The following is a 16371-nucleotide window of genomic DNA, read 5'->3' as shown; positions in this document are numbered from 1 at the left end:
GAGACTTAAACCTGAGATTAAACCGTAAGACTTTAACCCTAAGTCTTAAACTTAAGACTTTAACTTAAGACTTAACCCTGAGATTTAATATTAAAACTTTAACCCAAAGACTTAACCCTAGGACTTAACCCTAAAACTTAACCCTAAGACTTCACTGTAGGACAAGGCCTCAAGGACAGGAGTCCAAGTACTGATAGCCTGATGAACAGAGACTTGCTAGAACCTGTAGGGCACAAGCCCTGGGAACCAAGGAACAAGCTAACTGCAGACCCCTGAGCCGTTACAGCTGAGGAGGCAGCCAGGCGGACAGAGAAACAAGTAGCCAGATAAGGGAACGGATGGCACCGATATGTAACTTTGTTAATCAAGAAAGCCGCCTAGAAAGAAACTCCTTAACTTTGGAATAGAAATTATTGCTATGTCAAGATAAACTAATAAGTTCCTATTGTTCTAACGGTGTGCCTTAAATGTCAACCAATCAGTGTTTTTTACGCTTAAGATTTAACCAATCAGTGTGTAATATGTAGAAAGTAGAAACGTATACAAGTGTAAGAAAATCACTAATAAACCGACAACTTGCTTGCATCAAGCTGCGTCCCGTCTCTTCATTCGCTGCAAATTGGTGACCCCGACGTGATCTGGTGAAGGATCTGATGTGGAGGGACTCTCGAATCGCCTGACTGAGCAACATGCAATGGATCCCACAGAACTTTGAATGATCCGCTGAAAGGAAGCGGGAGCCGGCCTGAAATCCCTCCGGAGTTGAGAGGTGAGCTGTGGGAAATCTGTAATGGGGAATCAGGTTTCGTCCCCAGAAAGAGACGTTTATGAGCTTATGAAAGGTCTCCCTAACAAACATGAGAAAAGTATTTCTGAGCATGACCTTAAAGCAATGCTTAAGTGGGTGCAAGTAAATATGCCTGCAGTGACTGCAACTACAATTTTCACGCGGGAACGTTGGGACGACACAGGGGTGAAATTGTGGGATTCTGCGACAAAAGGCAATACTGAGTCCCACCATCTGCTCTCTTCGTGGAGAGTTATTTTTGAGACTCTGAAAGCACAAAAAGAAAAGGCAGAGGAAGGAGAGGAGGAGGAGTCGCAAGCTCCTATAGCCCTGTCCTTATCAGCCTCTAAATCACAGTGCTCCAAACCCCTGGGTATCAATGCAGTGGAGTATCTGCCAGAAAAAGATCCCTTTGACCCAGGACTGGTAGAGCCTGAACAAGAACCTGATTTATACCCTCCTGATCTACGTGATGTGTGGGCAAAAATAAAGAAACAAGCCTTAAAGGAGGGGGATCTAGAAATGGCTAAAACTATAGTTGCTCCGGTCTTGTATTCTCAGGGTCGGGCAGGGGGAGCACGATGGGGGGCTCTTTCTTTTTTGGTTGTTAAAGAACTGCGCCGCACGGTTACGGAACGTGGTATTTCTTCTCCCTGTTTTATAAGTCTGTTATCTTCTGTGTTTGATGCTTATATCATGACTCCTCATGATTTGAAATCTTTAGCACGATTGCTGCTAACCCCGACTCAGTACACGTTATGGGAGTCGCACTGGAGAGGGGGACTGCAAGCACTCCTGCTCACGTACGTTAACCATAATGATGCTGCATCAGCTGCGCTGGCAATAGAGCATCTTGCGGGCACCGGTGCACGTGCTGATCCCGTAGCGCAGGCTCAACACTGCCCCCGTGCGGCTCTCGAGGCAATTAGAGAAGAGGCGAAAAAGGCTTTTTTCCAGGTCCCTGACGTACAAAAGCCACAAAAAGCCTTTACTAACATCACTCAGGAGTCTCGAGAACCTTATATGCAGTTTATTGGTAGACAAATCAGGCTTTGGAACGTCAAGTAGATAATGCGGAAGCTCGGGATATATTGTTAACAAAACTAGGTGTTGAAAATGCTAATGCTGATTGTAAAAGGCTACTGAAGTCTCTTCCCAACCCGAACCCCACTCTGGTGGAAATGGTGGAAGCATGTAACCGAATCGGTACGGTTGACCACAAGTTTGAAGCTATGGCTGCTGCTTTTGCAGCGATGCGTGGTGTGGGGAATTGCTATGGTTGTGGTAAGCCTGGTCATCTAAAGAGAAATTGTCTTGCGCGGGCTGCGGGGAATAAACAACAACCTCCTGGTCCTGGAGTTTGTCCGACATGTCAGAAAGGGCGTGATTATGCTAATCGATGTTGACCTAAGTACGACTTCCAGGGACAACCGATACAGGGAAACCGACCACGGAGCGCGGGGCAGCGACACGCGCAGACACAAGTGCCACAGCTGACATTTCAACATCCTTGGAGAGAAGCACCGACACCTCAAGTCTCTGTCCAGCAACCTCAGGCAGCGCTGGATTGGACCTGGCAACCTCACACACAGTAACACTGCTCGATTCCTTGGTTCATTTATTATCAACAAATGTCAAAGGACCATTACCCCCCGATACACAAGCTCTGTTAATCGGTAGATCTTCCACAACATTGTCTGGTCTCTTTGTTTTACCGGGTGTTATTGACTCTGACAGGGTGGACGAAATCAAAATCATGGCACGGACTCCATTTCCACCTTGTACGATACCTCAGGGTAGTCAAATAGTGCAATTGATTCTGATTCCAGCAAGGGTAAACTCTCTTACCACTGATCATCCTCCGCAGAGGAGAGGAGGTTTTGGATCCACAGGGTTACCTCACATTCTGTGGGTACAATCCATTTCTCCACAGTGGCCTATGTATCAGTGTACCCTTATTTACAATGACCAACAAATAGCACTGAATGGGATCATTGACACTGGAGCTGATGTCACAGTAATTTCTCAAGCCAAATGGCCTCCGCAATGGCCACTGACTAATGTCTCTCAGACACTGGCTGGGATAGGGGGGACCGGTAACAGTCGTCAGAGTTTGGAACTAATTCGAATTCAAGGACCAGAGGGACATGTGGCTTCTGTTAAACCTTTTGTGCTGCCTGTCCCTATGGTTTTGTGGGGATGTGATGTATTGTCACAATGGGGAATGTCCATCCGTACACATTTTTAGATGGGGCCATTGAAGTGCGTGACACCCTAAAAATAACCTGGAAAACTGATGTTCCTATTTGGGTGGATCAATGGCCCCTTCCTTTGGAAAAACTTCGTGCACTTCAAAACTTAGTCTCAGAACAACTGTCCCAAGGACACATTGTACCTTCTACTAGCCCATGGAATTCACCTGTTTTTGTTATTAAAAAACAAACTGGCAAGTGGCGCTTGCTCCATGATCTTAGAAAAATTAATGATGCTATGGAAGATATGGGAGCCCTCCAACCCGGGCTCCCATCCCCGACTATGATCCCTCGACATTGGCATCTAACTGTCCTAGATCTTAAAGATTGTTTTTTCAGTATCCCGTTACATCCAGATGATGCCCCGAAATTTGCCTTTTCATTTCCAAGCATCACCATGCAAGCTCCATTGCAGAGATATCAGTGGGTTGGACTGCCACAAGGTATGAAAAATAGCCCTACAATGTGTCAATGGTATGTTGCAAAAATACTCAGTCCTGTCCAAAATGCTATGCCTACTGTGTTATTGTATCATTATATGGATGACCTTTTAGTGGCAGCACAACATCACGAAGTCATGGAGAAAGCTGTAGCCCTTGTCACAGATGCCGTGAATTCGGCAGGTCTCTCTATAGCACCAGAAAAGGTCCAGAAGTTTCCCCCTTGGAAATATCTGGGCTGGCGAATAAGAGCACAAAGTATTGTTCCTCAACCATTGCAGATCAATACCAACGTAAGAAACCTGCATGATGCACAGAAATTACTGGGAACAATAAATTGGGTTCGACCATTATTGGGAATTTCTAATACAGACTTGGGTCCTTTGTTTGACCTACTAAAAGGGGACACTAATCTTTGTTCTCCACGTAGTCTTAACTCTGAAGCAGATACATCTTTACAAAAGGTTGCCTCAGCTATCGCTTCTCGACAGGCCCACCGATGGGCTCCTGAACTACCTTTTTACTTGATTATTTTAAACCCTGCACGACAGCCTCATGCCCTGATATTTCAATGGGACCTTCAGAACTCAGACCCCCTGTCGATTACTGAATGGATCTTTTTACCTAACCAGTCTACAAAAACTATTTTGACACAACATGAAATGTTTGCCTCTCTGATTGTTCAAGCTAGATCACGCCTGTTAACCTTATCAGGGAAGGATTTTGTCTGTATTTGTCTACCAATAACAACAGTATACTTACAATGGCTTTATCAGCAATCAGACACCTTTGCTATGGCACTTGCTGACTATACAGGTCAAATAACTTCTCATCCACCTTCACACAAACTGTTTAACATTGACTTTCGTCTGATGTTAAAACCCAAAAGAAGCAAACAACCCTTACAGGCATTTACTGTCTTTACAGATGGATCAGGCAAATCACATAAATCTGTTCTCCTATGGTGGGATGATCAACAGAGACAATGGGACTCGGACATAGAGACAGTCTCCGGTTCACCTCAAATAGTAGAACTGAATGCAGTTGTTCGTGTTTTCCGAAAATGGAATGTACCACTCAACCTTGTTACTGATTCTGCTTATATTGCAGTTGTTGTTACACAAGCCGAAGCTTCTGTGCTGCGGAATGTTTCACATTCACAACTTTTTACCCTGTTACAGGAACTTATTTTCCTTTTGGACTCTCGATCTGCACCTTATTTTGTTATGCATATTAGGTCTCACACCTCACTACCTGGTTTTCTTGCAGAAGGCAATCGACGAGCTGATCTATTGACGTTACCAGTTCAAGTATTGCCAGACCACATTGCACAAGCTAAACTAAGTCACTCTTTTTTCCATCAAAATGCTGGAGCTCTTAAACGACAGCTTGACCTTCCTTCTCAACAAGCGCCAAATATTATTGCTGTCTGTCCTGATTGTCAAAAACATTCTTTCCCATCAATTGCTGCAGGAGTTAACCCTAGAGGATTACAAAGCCTACAATTATGGCAAACAGATGTCACACATTATTCTGAATTTGGTAACCTTAAATATATCCACTCTTCCATTGATACATTTTCAGGTGCCTGGTTTGCCTCTTGTCACACAGGAGAAAAGGCACGAGATGTTCGTAGACATTTAATGCGTGCTTTTGATACTTTGGGTATTCCCTTAAAGATAAAGACAGATAATGGTCCAGCTTATGTTTCAACAACTATAAAAACCTTTTTTGCCCTATGGGGTATAACTCATATTACTGGCATTCCTCATTCCCCCACTGGTCAATCTCTCATTGAACGGTCTCATCAGTCGCTAAAACATCTATTACAACAACAAAAAGGGGGAATGGGAATGGCTATTCCAGAGGAACGGTTACAGAAAGCATTGTATGTTTTTAATTTTTTAAATTGTTCTTTAATAGATAACAACCCCCCGACAGTTCGACATTTTACTGCAAATACCTTCTTCAAGGCACGGGTTAAAGCCCCAGTATTGGTTCGAGATCCAGAAACAGGTAAAATTATGGGACCATATGCTCTTGTTACATGGGGAAAAGGTTATGCTTGTGTCTCCACAGAAAAAGGACCCAGATGGATCCCAGCAAAGAATGTACGACCTTTCCGTGAACCTTTACCGCAGACAACTGATACCGACACCGACCCTACAGAATGAAATAAAAACTGTGTGAGGATTTCTGTTTTGCATTAATGTCAGGTAAACAAATTCAGGATGTAGCATCTAGATTTCACTTTTTACAGCGCTTGGAACGGACAATATCGCCCTGGATTAAACCACTTAACAAAGGTAATACGTTTGGACCAGTCCAGATCCCCAACGCACTGACGGCACCGCTAGCAGATATTATCTTCCGTTACATCGACTTTCAACGACACTGTCATGAACCAGATTGGACAGCGTCTCGATTTCTACAGTTATGTTGCTATGAACATGGACCATCTTGTCGACCGTGGATCAAGGTTCATCGTGAACTCTGTGATCACGATCGCTGGTGAGTTGTAAGACTAAGGGACAGATGGGGTCATTGGATGTGTTCTGAGTGTAATAATCAAATATTAAGGTTTAATCGTATACAGTGGGCTGAACGTTTTATGGGAAAACCTCTTTTGGAATTAGAGGGAGTTACAGGGTTAGGTTCTGAGATTTTGCCAAACTTAGTTTTTGCAAATTTTTTATCATTGATTGAAAGCCTAGAAGTACGGGCTATTGCACAGTTGTTGTTTCAATATATTGTATTAGCAAGCAGAATTTATAATATTAACAAGAACATTACTGTAGGATTAGAGTGTGGACAATCAATTGCAGTGCCTCGGTCATGGACAGTACGACCAGAAGAATGGCTGGTTGTAAAACGACGATGGAAAAAGAAAAAGAGAAACAAGTGTTGTCAGTAATATGGATAATGATGTTCATACCTGGACCTTGGCCTATTGAAGGTGGCTCTTATCCCCCTTTTCTACCAAAGGTAAATGTTTGGGTCACGTTGGCGAACTTGACTGGACAGGATACTCTGTGTCTTGCTATGGCCACTCCGGATCAGCCTTTTCCCACATGTCTTGTGGGCTTACCATTAGATGAATGGCCTATACCTAGGGACCTTCAAAGTCTTTTTCCACCCAAAAACGTATCAAAAAATGTGACAGACAATTGGGATGTATGGATACCCCATCTCCCACTGGCCACTTTGGAACCACAAGAAATTGAACTCCTTGGTTCTGTAAAAATGGATTTTTGCATAAAATTTAACTACATGGGAAAGAATCAATCTAGGGCATGGGACGTTTCCCCTACTCATCCTGTTTTTAGAAATGCAAGTATCTGGTGTAATTACACTGCTAACGACTTGTCTAAATCTAGCAATGCTCCGCTCTCACTACCTGCTGGAGTATTTTTTATTTGTGGTGATAGAGCATGGCCTGTCATTCCTTCTCATATAAAAGGAGGTCCGTGTAGCTTAGGGCGACTTTCCGTCCTGACTCCTAACACATCTATGATTTTACAACATTGCTACTCTCGAAGGACAAAGCGTGGCGTTCATGCATTTGCCTCCGACTGTGATGATAACATGCAATTTTGGTCCTTTGGCCAACGCTTTATTGCATCTCTTCTGTTGCCTGGAGCTGCTGCAGGAAAGGCTCTGGCAACATTAGATAAGCTTGGCTGTTGGCTTGCCAAACAAACTAATGCCACAAGCAGTGCCCTGTCTGGTCTTTTATTAGATGTTGATAGTGTTCGCCACGCGACATTACAAAATAGAGCTGCAATAGATTTTTTGCTTCTGGCACAAGGTCATGGTTGTGAAGAGTTTGAAGGGATGTGTTGCATGAACCTTTCAGATCATTCGGAATCAATTCATGCTAGCATCCAAAGATTGAGGGATGGAGTTTCTCGCCTTCAACAAAGTGATACTTGGGATTGGTTAGATAAACTGTTCAGTGGTTGGGGCATTTCAGGATGGTTAAGAAGTTTAGTGAAGATGATTATATATGCTTTAGTTGCTTTTTTGTTTGTTTTATTACTTATACCTTGTCTTTTACAATGCTTACAAAAATTAATAACTCATTTGATTTCAGGGGTTCTTTTTGTGCAACAGGAAGGGGGAGATGTAGGACAAGGCCTCAAGGACAAGAGTCCAAGTACTGATAGCCTGATGAATAGAGACTTGTTAGAACTTGTAGGGCACAAGCCCTGGGAACCAAGGAACAAGCCAACTGCAGACCCCTGAGCCGCTACAGCTGAGGAGGCAGCCAGGCGGACAGAGAAACAAGTAGCCAGATAAGGGAACGGATGGCGCCAATATGTAATCAAGAAAGCCGCGTAGAAAGAAACTCCCTAACTTTGGAATAGAAATTATTGCTATGTCAAGATAAACTAATAAGTTCCTATTGTTCTAACGGTGTGCCTTAAATATCAACCAATCAGTGTTTTTTACGCTTAAGATTTGACCAATCAGTGTGTAATATGTAGAAGGTAGAAACATATGTAATTGTAAGAAAATCACTAATAAATGGACAACTTGCTTGCATCAAGCTGTGTCCCGTCTCTTCATTCGCTGCAGCACCTTACCATCCAGACTGGGTGGAAGCAGCTCCCCAGTGTGGCTCAATGCCCTTTCGTCCTCCACAGCCGCCATCCGGTTGTATTCCAGGGCCACATTCCCCGTGTTGGACAGCATGGAACTGAAAAGCAAGAAGGAGGAGTGAAAAGACAATGACCAATAAATACAAAGCAAGTAGAAAAGTAACACTGTATGGTGAGCTTCTGGTACCCCTTCCTTGATGCTCAGGAGTATCTTTGTCCCCAGGTAACTCTGCCACGTCTAGACCACTGCCCTGGGCTACCCAGAGACAAAGTGTTTCAAAGTTTGGAGGTTAAAGAGGAAAGGGCAGGCATGGTGCCCAGGAGACTTAATCCAAGGGTCTTATTCTGGTCTTTACATCTCAGTTTGACATTATTTTGACTGCAAACCTGTCCTCGAGCAGATGAGGACAGGCAACACGCAATGGAAGCAAATCCATGGTTGCTGTCAGCAGAAAGGCATGGCAGAATTGAACCTTTCCTGGCACGCCTTGGCAGGACGGTGGCCACCATCTCCTGCTTGGCTTTACGTGCAGATACGCAGGCCCCAGCACCCTGCCAGGACTTGGACAGGATGAAACAATACATGATTTGTTTAAAGAGAAGAACAGCAGGTGAGACTGAACACAAAGCCCTAGAAGGGACTCGAGTCCACATGTGAGGCATCTCCAGGCACCCAGGATGTGTGGAAGCTGAAACCTCAGAACCAGCAGGCAGCAGCACACACACCCCTGCCCCCACCCCCCGCCAGGCCTAATCACCCAGTTAGAAATTAGAAGAGGTTTATTAAGTGGCCAAACAATAAACATGTCAGTGTTTTATTTTTTGCCTTTATTGGCACTTTATTGCCTTTATTTTCACCAGACCACGAGTAGAAGGAGAAGCAGAGGCCACCAGAGAGCACGGCACAGCTCCGGCGAAGCAGGCACCAGGTCAGCCCTGGGCAAAGGCAGCTCCCACGCACGGGTCCCTGCCTGGCCTCTGGCTCTCACGTGAATGTCCTCGTCTGGAAGGGCAAGGTCTCCTTGCACTGAATCGTGTCCGTATCCAGCTTGAGCTCAGCGTAGTCGACAACAGCACTGAGGCAAAGCTCCACCTCACGGCTGCTCTCCTCCAGGACAGTGTGAGCTGGTTCTGGGTCTGTCTCGATCACCTCCAAACAGGAAAGGGAAGAATCACTGAGCAGAGCCTAGAAAGCCTGGCTGAGCAAGAGGAGGCTTTTGGCCTCCAAGATCAGCCACGTACAGGGGCTAGAAAGGACCATTCCCATTTATTTCCCCGGGAAGGTGACAAAATTTAACCCTTCCATTACAGTGTTTGTTTCTACCGACTGAACACCATAATCACCACCATGACTGAGAATACACCCATGGGGACAATGACTGGGTCATAGGTACCTGTCCCTGTGTTTCAACCCTGTAGAGTGTCAGACCTTTTTCATGGCCCGCTACAGATCCAGCAGGCCTCTAAATTAGGATTAAGTTCCCCTGTGGGAGTTCTGTGGATGGAGAACCCCAAGACTGAACAAAACCAGAAAGCACCTTTTCCCTCTTGTCTTAGCGGGAGGTGCTTTCCAGACACCATGTGTGGGGCAACAGCCACGCTGGTGAGGGCTGGGGACGGGCATTTTGGAATGGGGACGAACTCACTAGGAAAGCCTCCGACTGCTGCTGCTGATGGGGAAGAAGTGTGGTTTACAGGTCTTAAAAAGGCTCAGAAACTAGGGAGGAACACGTGCCAGGTACGTGTGTGTGGCACTTTCTGGAGCGATGCTTCTCCAGACTGCTGCACGACTGCCACGCAGCACCTGGGCTGCTCCACAATGAGATATCCCACACAACATGGGCACCACCACCAAAATCTCTGCTATCGGTGTAGGCAGAGCTGACAGCTCACCCGCCATGTGCCGGTGGGCTGGCCAGCGCACACACAAGAGCACTAGTGTGGCTCTCCACTCCAAAACAAGAGTCAGAGTGCAGCGCCTTAAACTCCTTGTTGGTGAAAAGGCACTGAAGTCGACGAAGAAATTTTAACACCACAAAACGTGATAAAATCGTAAAATGTGCCCTCCCGTTCAACACAGGTTGCAACACTTCAGCTTTTGGCAGAGACCGGTAGTTTGCATGTGGCTAAACGTGTCTTGTCAAAAGACCTCCCCATTTTGTGTTGGTGTCACAGGTCACTGCATCTGCCTCTCCCCCAAAACGCACTGCGGGTGAACCTCACGGGTGGATTAAACGTCAGGAGGACGCAGGAGCTGCTCAGCCAGCAGAGATGGTGGCCTGCCAGGGTTTTTTTGTAGCAGCTCCGTTAGCTTTTCCTGTTTGCGTTTCTTACCTTCTTCTTCACAGGCCACGTGGCTCCTGGGCCCCTCATGGTGGTATCCACCCACTTGATGGTGCGCAGGCAGTCATCCCAGTCTTTAATCTGCTCCGGCGGCAGCGGGAAGGTGATCCTAGCCACCTTGCACTTCACAGGGTGCATTTTGAAGGTGACCGCGACATCCGATTTCAAGGTCACTGTGATGGCCTTAGCACAGCCAGCATGGAGGTGTCCCACCTAGGGAGAACCAGAGAGCCAAGACCTAACTGGAATCACTAGCAAGGGCAGGACTGACAGCAAAGAGATCGATCGATGTGGTGAGCAGCTGTGCCAGGAATCTGCCTCTTACCGTGTATTCATCTGGGGTTTGACAGAGGAAAATACAAAAGATGCCACCTCCCGTAACACTGAGCCTTTTCTGTGGGGTTGACAGCCCCGCGCCAGCTAAGCCAGGGATTGCAGCTCCTTTGTGGCACTGAAACAGGCTCTCACCGGTACGTGGTGACTCCCTGCCAGCTCCTGGGAACCCGCCGGGCAGGGCTGGAGCAATGGGAAAAGGCAGAGCCATCCAAACTCACCTTGGGGGAGAAGTGAAATGGGGTGTCTGCCAGCCACTCAAACCGCATCGCCTCCGTCCTGCTGCGGTTGGTGATGGTGAAGGTCACGCTGTAGGGTTTCCCGATGTGACAGTCCCCGAACGGGATGTGATTCACTCTGGCAGCTGCTAGGAATGAGAGCAGGAGGTCTCAGTGTGCCTGAGGTCCATCCGCCCCCCTCACTTCCACAGAGACAGGCGTGGCCAACTCTTCCTTGCTCCAAGCCTTCCTCCCTGGGGAGACGCAGTTCCCCATCCTACCGCTCCCATGGAAGCGCCCTGCCACATCCCTAAACCCGTGGCTGTGGCTGTGCAGAGCCACGCAGCACAGCATGCACTGCCCCTCTGCACAGAGCCAGCACGCTCCCAGACCGCCAGGCCAGGGGGTGACAGCACAGGCTGCGTATATCGAGGGCACAAATCATTAGACACGGGCTTCATCTCCATAGCATACCATGGGCTGGCAGCCCTCCTTTTGGAGATACTCAGCTGAACGCGGGTATCTCTGACCCTTCCCTGCTAGCCTGCAAGCTTCTCCCTTGACAGACGATCTTCTCTTCTGCTCTCAAGCTGCCTCTTAAGCCTCTGCAGGCTACAAAAGGCAGCAGGATCTGGCTGCTAAAGCTGGACCGCAGGTGCGTGGCACAGGGTGAGCAGAAACGTCTGTTTTCCTGTTCCTTGATCCACCTGGGCAGCCTTTCCTCTCTTACCCTCAATTACGTCTTCCTCTAGATTGCCCTCAGCATTCTCCTCCTCCTCACTGTCTGCCACCAGTCCGTGGATGTTATCTAGCGTGAAGTCATCCTCGTAGCCTTCGCCCACCAGCTGAATGTCGGTCTCCTCATACGGGTTGTTCACCACCGACAAGTGGATCCTGCCTTCCACACGTTGGGCCAGGGTGGGTTTGAAAAGCACGTCAAACTCTGCTAATTCCCCACGGAGCAGGACCAGGAGAGCGGTGTGAGGCTTCCTCTCTGCACAGCAATGAAATCAGCGACAAGTGATACAGCTGTACCGCTGAAATATTTCTGTGGGGCGTAAGGGGTTGAAACCCAGCTACCTCTAAGCACAGGTTCTCCCACCAATGGTGCCAGACCCTCCTCCTATGTTCACAAGGCTACGACAGCACCACGCGTATCACTGCTGAAGTGCCTTAAACACAGGTTAACACCCAGCGCTCACTCAAACTGCAGTCAGTCAGCTCCTGCCACACGTAAAGCTGAGCCAAAGAATGGGTTTGGCTTCTGTTGGCTGGCTGTGGGCTCAGGGGCTGCCTCCATTCAGGCTGCTACTCCCACATGCAGCAAAGACCTCAGATGGTCCGCTGAAGTGGTGACAGCCCCCCGCAACTCAACCCACCATGTCCAGAGGAACAGAAAAAACTTCCAACCACTTTCTAGGAGGAAGCCGTGCGCAGAGTCCACATGAAAAGCTGGGGGTACGGAGAGCCCCAGCGAAGAAACAACATCTAACATTTGGCGGCTGCTTGGCCAAGCCAAGAGCAGGGCACACATTTCTCCCCTGTGTGGATGACCGCGCTTCACGCTTACTGGATTTACCTCCTGCAGGAGAGTCCTCCTTCACGCCCCCAGCTTGGTAGACGCATTGTGTGGTGGGCCTGGCTTTCAAGAAGAAAACTCCCGCTTCATCCAACAGGTCTATCGTCAACTGAGAAAAAGGAACACAGAGCACAACCACACTGCTGTGGGTACAGGGTGACACGTGGGTTGGCACCGTACTGGTGCTGGTCCAGCACGGGGCATCCAGCATGCTTCCCCGCTTCAAACACAGCTCTTAGCTAAACTTACAAAGTTCAAGTAAAACTAGACAGAAAAAAGAAGCGTTCAGAGGCGCTGGGATACAAAAGTAATGAACAGAATTTTTCATTAAAGTGTAGTAAAATGGGATCAAATACAATCTAATGCAACTAGGACATCACACGTGCCCACCCGAGAATCAAAGCGTGAGAAGAGAGATGGGGGGAAAACACCCCACCAACTTTCTTGCGCTGTATTTAACTGAAAAGGATAGGCTAGTCAGAAAAATCGCATTTCCAAGAGGAACTCTCTTCCTGGAAATTACAAGTCAGTCATTTGCTTAAAAAGAATTTCTGAGAGCTGTTTCCAGGTCTGCCATGCTTCCTGGGACCTTTTCTCCACGAGACAAGCACTTGTTCCCAGACCAGAGCGTTCCCTGAGCAGGTCCTCACCTAGACAGGTAGGGTGCCACCATTATGAAGGACCAGAGGGAGCTTTTGTGAATCACCCAGCAACAGCTTCTTAAAGACCAGCAGAGGGTTCCCTCTCTTACTGTGAAGTACTGGGCGCAGGACTGTCACCCGAGGCAGAGTCCCATCTCCACTGACACAGAAGGTCAGGCTTTGCGCTTTAATTGCTGCAGGGCTGCAGGAAAGGCAGAGGAGAGATCGTGACGGCCGGCACTAACCAATTTCCCACCTGGCAAGCAACAAAGAGGGGCCACCCACTGCATTTTCCCTGGCTGGTGCTCCTGTACCCCACGACACAGGTCTCCTCCGCCCCCCTCCTCCCAATCCAATCAGGGCCATTCACAAGAGCTCTGAAGAGCCAGAGCCTTCCAGAGTAGCAGTTAAAGAACATGTCACTGAATCGAATCATGCAGCACAGCAGGTAAATAATGAGGCGAGAGGTGAGACATGGCAAATTCACTGGCTGTGATGATATGAGACACATGCAAAAAGCACGAGCGCAGCATGGAAATAGTATAAAAGCAAGAAGGGAAAAATAAATGGCACCATCAGTAATGATTATTTCCAAGGACGCTAAAAAAGGAATTGCGTACTAGAGCAGAAAGCTGACTTGTCCTGACTCAGCCACTAAACGGCTGGGGAAGAGCCGGTCAGAGCCCTGGTACACACGTCCCAGGACAGGGGAACTGGGCTCCTCTTTTAGAAGGGCTCCAGTCGCTCCTTTGACAGAGAGTAGCTTAACATACCCCAGGTAATCACATACAATCATCTCATTTTAACAGAAACAAGGAGGAAATAATGCACGCTGGCTGGCTGGCACAGAAACGGCTTCATCTAAACCTTTGTCCTTGGAAAGCCCCAGCTCAACTGTTGCACATCTCCATTTCTTGCTGATTCACTAACTCCCAGCTGGCCACCAAATGCTGCACTGCCTTCACAGTCACTCGCAGAGGCTAAGCTATAACCCCTTCTCTTTCTACTCTGTCTAGTAGTTACCGCCTCCTCTATTCTCTAATGCTAAGCACTCTGCCTAAGGCTACCGAGAGCATCAGGGTTAACAAGAGGTCGGGGTCCTCCCAGAGGAGGGGCAGCCATCAGGCAGGTCCCCCCGCCCAGATTTCACAGGGGGAGTTACCTCGCCAGGACATCGAGGGAAGCCTCAAAAGTGCACTGGTAGCTCTGCATCATCTGTGGAGTGAAGGTCACCGTAGCAAAGGCGTGGGAGCAGCTGGGCACGCACATCTGAACGGGATCCACCTTGAAAATGTCACTGATGGGGCTGTGAAACTTGGGGGAACCCACAGAGCCGTGTTAGGAGGAAACATCCTTCAGTGTTCCGTACGCAGTCTTATTCTTATATGCGTCACCGGGAACAGCCCCAGACAGCGTGTCTCCCTTCCTGCTTGCCCTGGGCAGGCTCCTTCCATCGCAGGGGTGACTCCAAAGCGGTGCTGACCTTGCACAGGGAGCCCAGGAGCGCAAAAGCTGGCTTTGAGCACTGGGCAGCCACCCCAGCACACAAGGGAGGGGGGCACTGCACGGAAACCCCGCAACTAACCTCAAACTGGCCTTTAAAGAGAAGGAAAAGGCCAGGGAGCCTGAGGGAATGGTCTGCTTTGAGCCCAGGCACGTCAGGCCAGTAAAGGCCCCCTCTGAGCGGGCTTCCAAGAGATGTGCAGAAGGGTTTGGGTCTCCCACCAAAGACCCAGCCAGAGCGGTGAGCCAAAGCCTTGCTCGAGACGTGCCAAATTCAGAACTGCCACCCTGGCACTGCTGCTCCCCCCTGTAGCCTGACCTGCACGGAGCTGGACTAGGGCGGGCAAGAGGAAGCAACGAGTCTGGAGAACAAGGCAGCGCAGCCTGTAAAGAGCAACGGTCACCTTGGCCTCTTGTTCTTACCTCACCGGCGATGGGTTTGATGGAAAGGACCACATTGCAGGGGACTTTGTTGACATTGTGGATCTCGAAGCGAGCTGTGGCCCGGTGCCCAACCCGAACGTCGGTGAAGATAAACTTGTTCTCATCTCTGACATACACACCCTTGTCTCGCACCGTCTGCGGGGTCTGGCAGAGGTTGACGTTGCTGCAGATTCGATGCTCCTCAAAGATGGACTCGATGTCATCAACCACAAATGCTGCGGAGCAGAGCAGAGGGAGGGCTGAATGCTGAATTCCTGATGAATTTTTCGGGACCCTGCTGGCCTCTCGGAAGGCTTGATAAACCCTTTCTGCCCAGGTCACTGCAAAACCCAGCCTTGGGCGGGGAGTCGGCTGCGAGGATGGAGCTCAGTCCCAGTCAAGGAGTATTGCTTTCCTTTTATCCTTCCATGCATCCCTCCCAGCCTCTCCCCGCTGGCTGACTTGAAAAGAACTGGAACCTCTGAGGATTTTAGGGTTTAGCTTCAAGGTCAGGGCGCCTCTCTAACCAAGCAATAAGTTCAGGTGCTGACCAGCAGCAGGTCTGGCTGTGGGAACCTGTGGACGGGGCGTACCTGGGAGGCAGGACTCAGCCAGCAGGGTATAGGGGATGCCGAGGGGATTGTCCTGGGGGTCTCTGTCGCTGATATCGATGCGCAGGTGCTCCTCGCACGTCCCCAGTGATTCCGCAGAGCAATCCACCGTGATCATCTGCTGGCCCCCAGGAGGGATGGAACCAAAGCCAGGGTACACCGTGAACATGCCTAGAGTGAGGCGAGCCTGCAGAAAGAGTCCCAGGAGAGGCTGACGTCCAGCAGCCCAGCCTTGAGCATCCCCAGCAAGGAGTACGCCACTCCTCAACCTCCAGCCAGGCCGAGCCCCCAGTCCCAGGGCAGGGAGGGATGACTCCACGGCCCAGAGGCAGCCCCAGGACGAGAGGGACAAGCCAGGAGGAGCTGCAGGCCTATCCTGGCTGGCACAGAGGACGGAGTTTGGGTGTAAAAGGTGAAGGTGCTAGCTGGGATCCTCCAGCCTCAGGGGTAAAACAGGAGAGCAGAAATAACTGTGAGAAGTGACGGGAGGGAAGGGAGGGGACTGGGAAGACGAAAACACAAGGTCATCTGGTATCTATGGAGTGGGACTTCAAACAGGAACGTGCCCACATCTGTGGTATTCACAGTCCTATTTTGGCTAGCAGCCACCAAAACACGGGACCTGCTCCTCTCTCTTGAC

General features: G+C 48.8%; 2 protein-coding genes across 4 annotated transcripts; both read right to left on the bottom strand.

The window, feature by feature from the left end:
• Nucleotides 1-7400: 7400 nt before the first annotated feature.
• On the bottom strand, nucleotides 7401-13198 carry LOC308057941 (hydrocephalus-inducing protein homolog). 2 transcript variants are annotated; one of them, XM_080411952.1, is made up of 5 exons: nucleotides 12554-13198; nucleotides 11705-11968; nucleotides 10978-11123; nucleotides 10415-10636; nucleotides 7401-9230 (listed from the first exon to the last, which is right to left on the bottom strand). In XM_080411952.1, the coding sequence occupies exons 1-5, from the start codon at nucleotides 12762-12764 to the stop codon at nucleotides 9066-9068; spliced, it is 1008 nt and encodes a 335-aa protein (XP_080268078.1). In that variant the 5' UTR covers nucleotides 12765-13198; the 3' UTR covers nucleotides 7401-9065. The 2 variants fall into 2 exon arrangements, with proteins under 2 accessions (XP_080268078.1, XP_080268079.1); XM_080411953.1 differs by having other exon boundaries at nucleotides 10978-11120.
• A 34-nt stretch (nucleotides 13199-13232) lies between these two features.
• Nucleotides 13233-15900, bottom strand: LOC308057957 (uncharacterized protein; the record flags this gene model as incomplete). Of its 2 annotated transcripts, XR_013925568.1 has the most annotated exons (3): nucleotides 13233-13396; nucleotides 14357-15356; nucleotides 15714-15900. XR_013925568.1 is itself a non-coding variant. In XM_080411965.1 (2 exons), 2 exons carry the CDS (start codon nucleotides 15898-15900, stop codon nucleotides 14533-14535), a joined length of 1011 nt encoding a protein of 336 aa, XP_080268091.1. In that variant the 3' UTR covers nucleotides 14160-14532. The 2 variants fall into 2 exon arrangements, 1 of the variants encoding a protein (XP_080268091.1); XM_080411965.1 differs by lacking the exon at nucleotides 13233-13396 and having other exon boundaries at nucleotides 14160-15356.
• Between the last annotated feature and the right edge of the window lie 471 nt (nucleotides 15901-16371).

This window comes from Falco punctatus (assembly GCF_963210335.1).
Source record: "Falco punctatus genome assembly, contig: scaffold_27, whole genome shotgun sequence".
Taxonomy (NCBI): domain Eukaryota; kingdom Metazoa; phylum Chordata; class Aves; order Falconiformes; family Falconidae; genus Falco; species Falco punctatus.
This window is presented reverse-complemented; position numbering and strand designations above follow the sequence as displayed.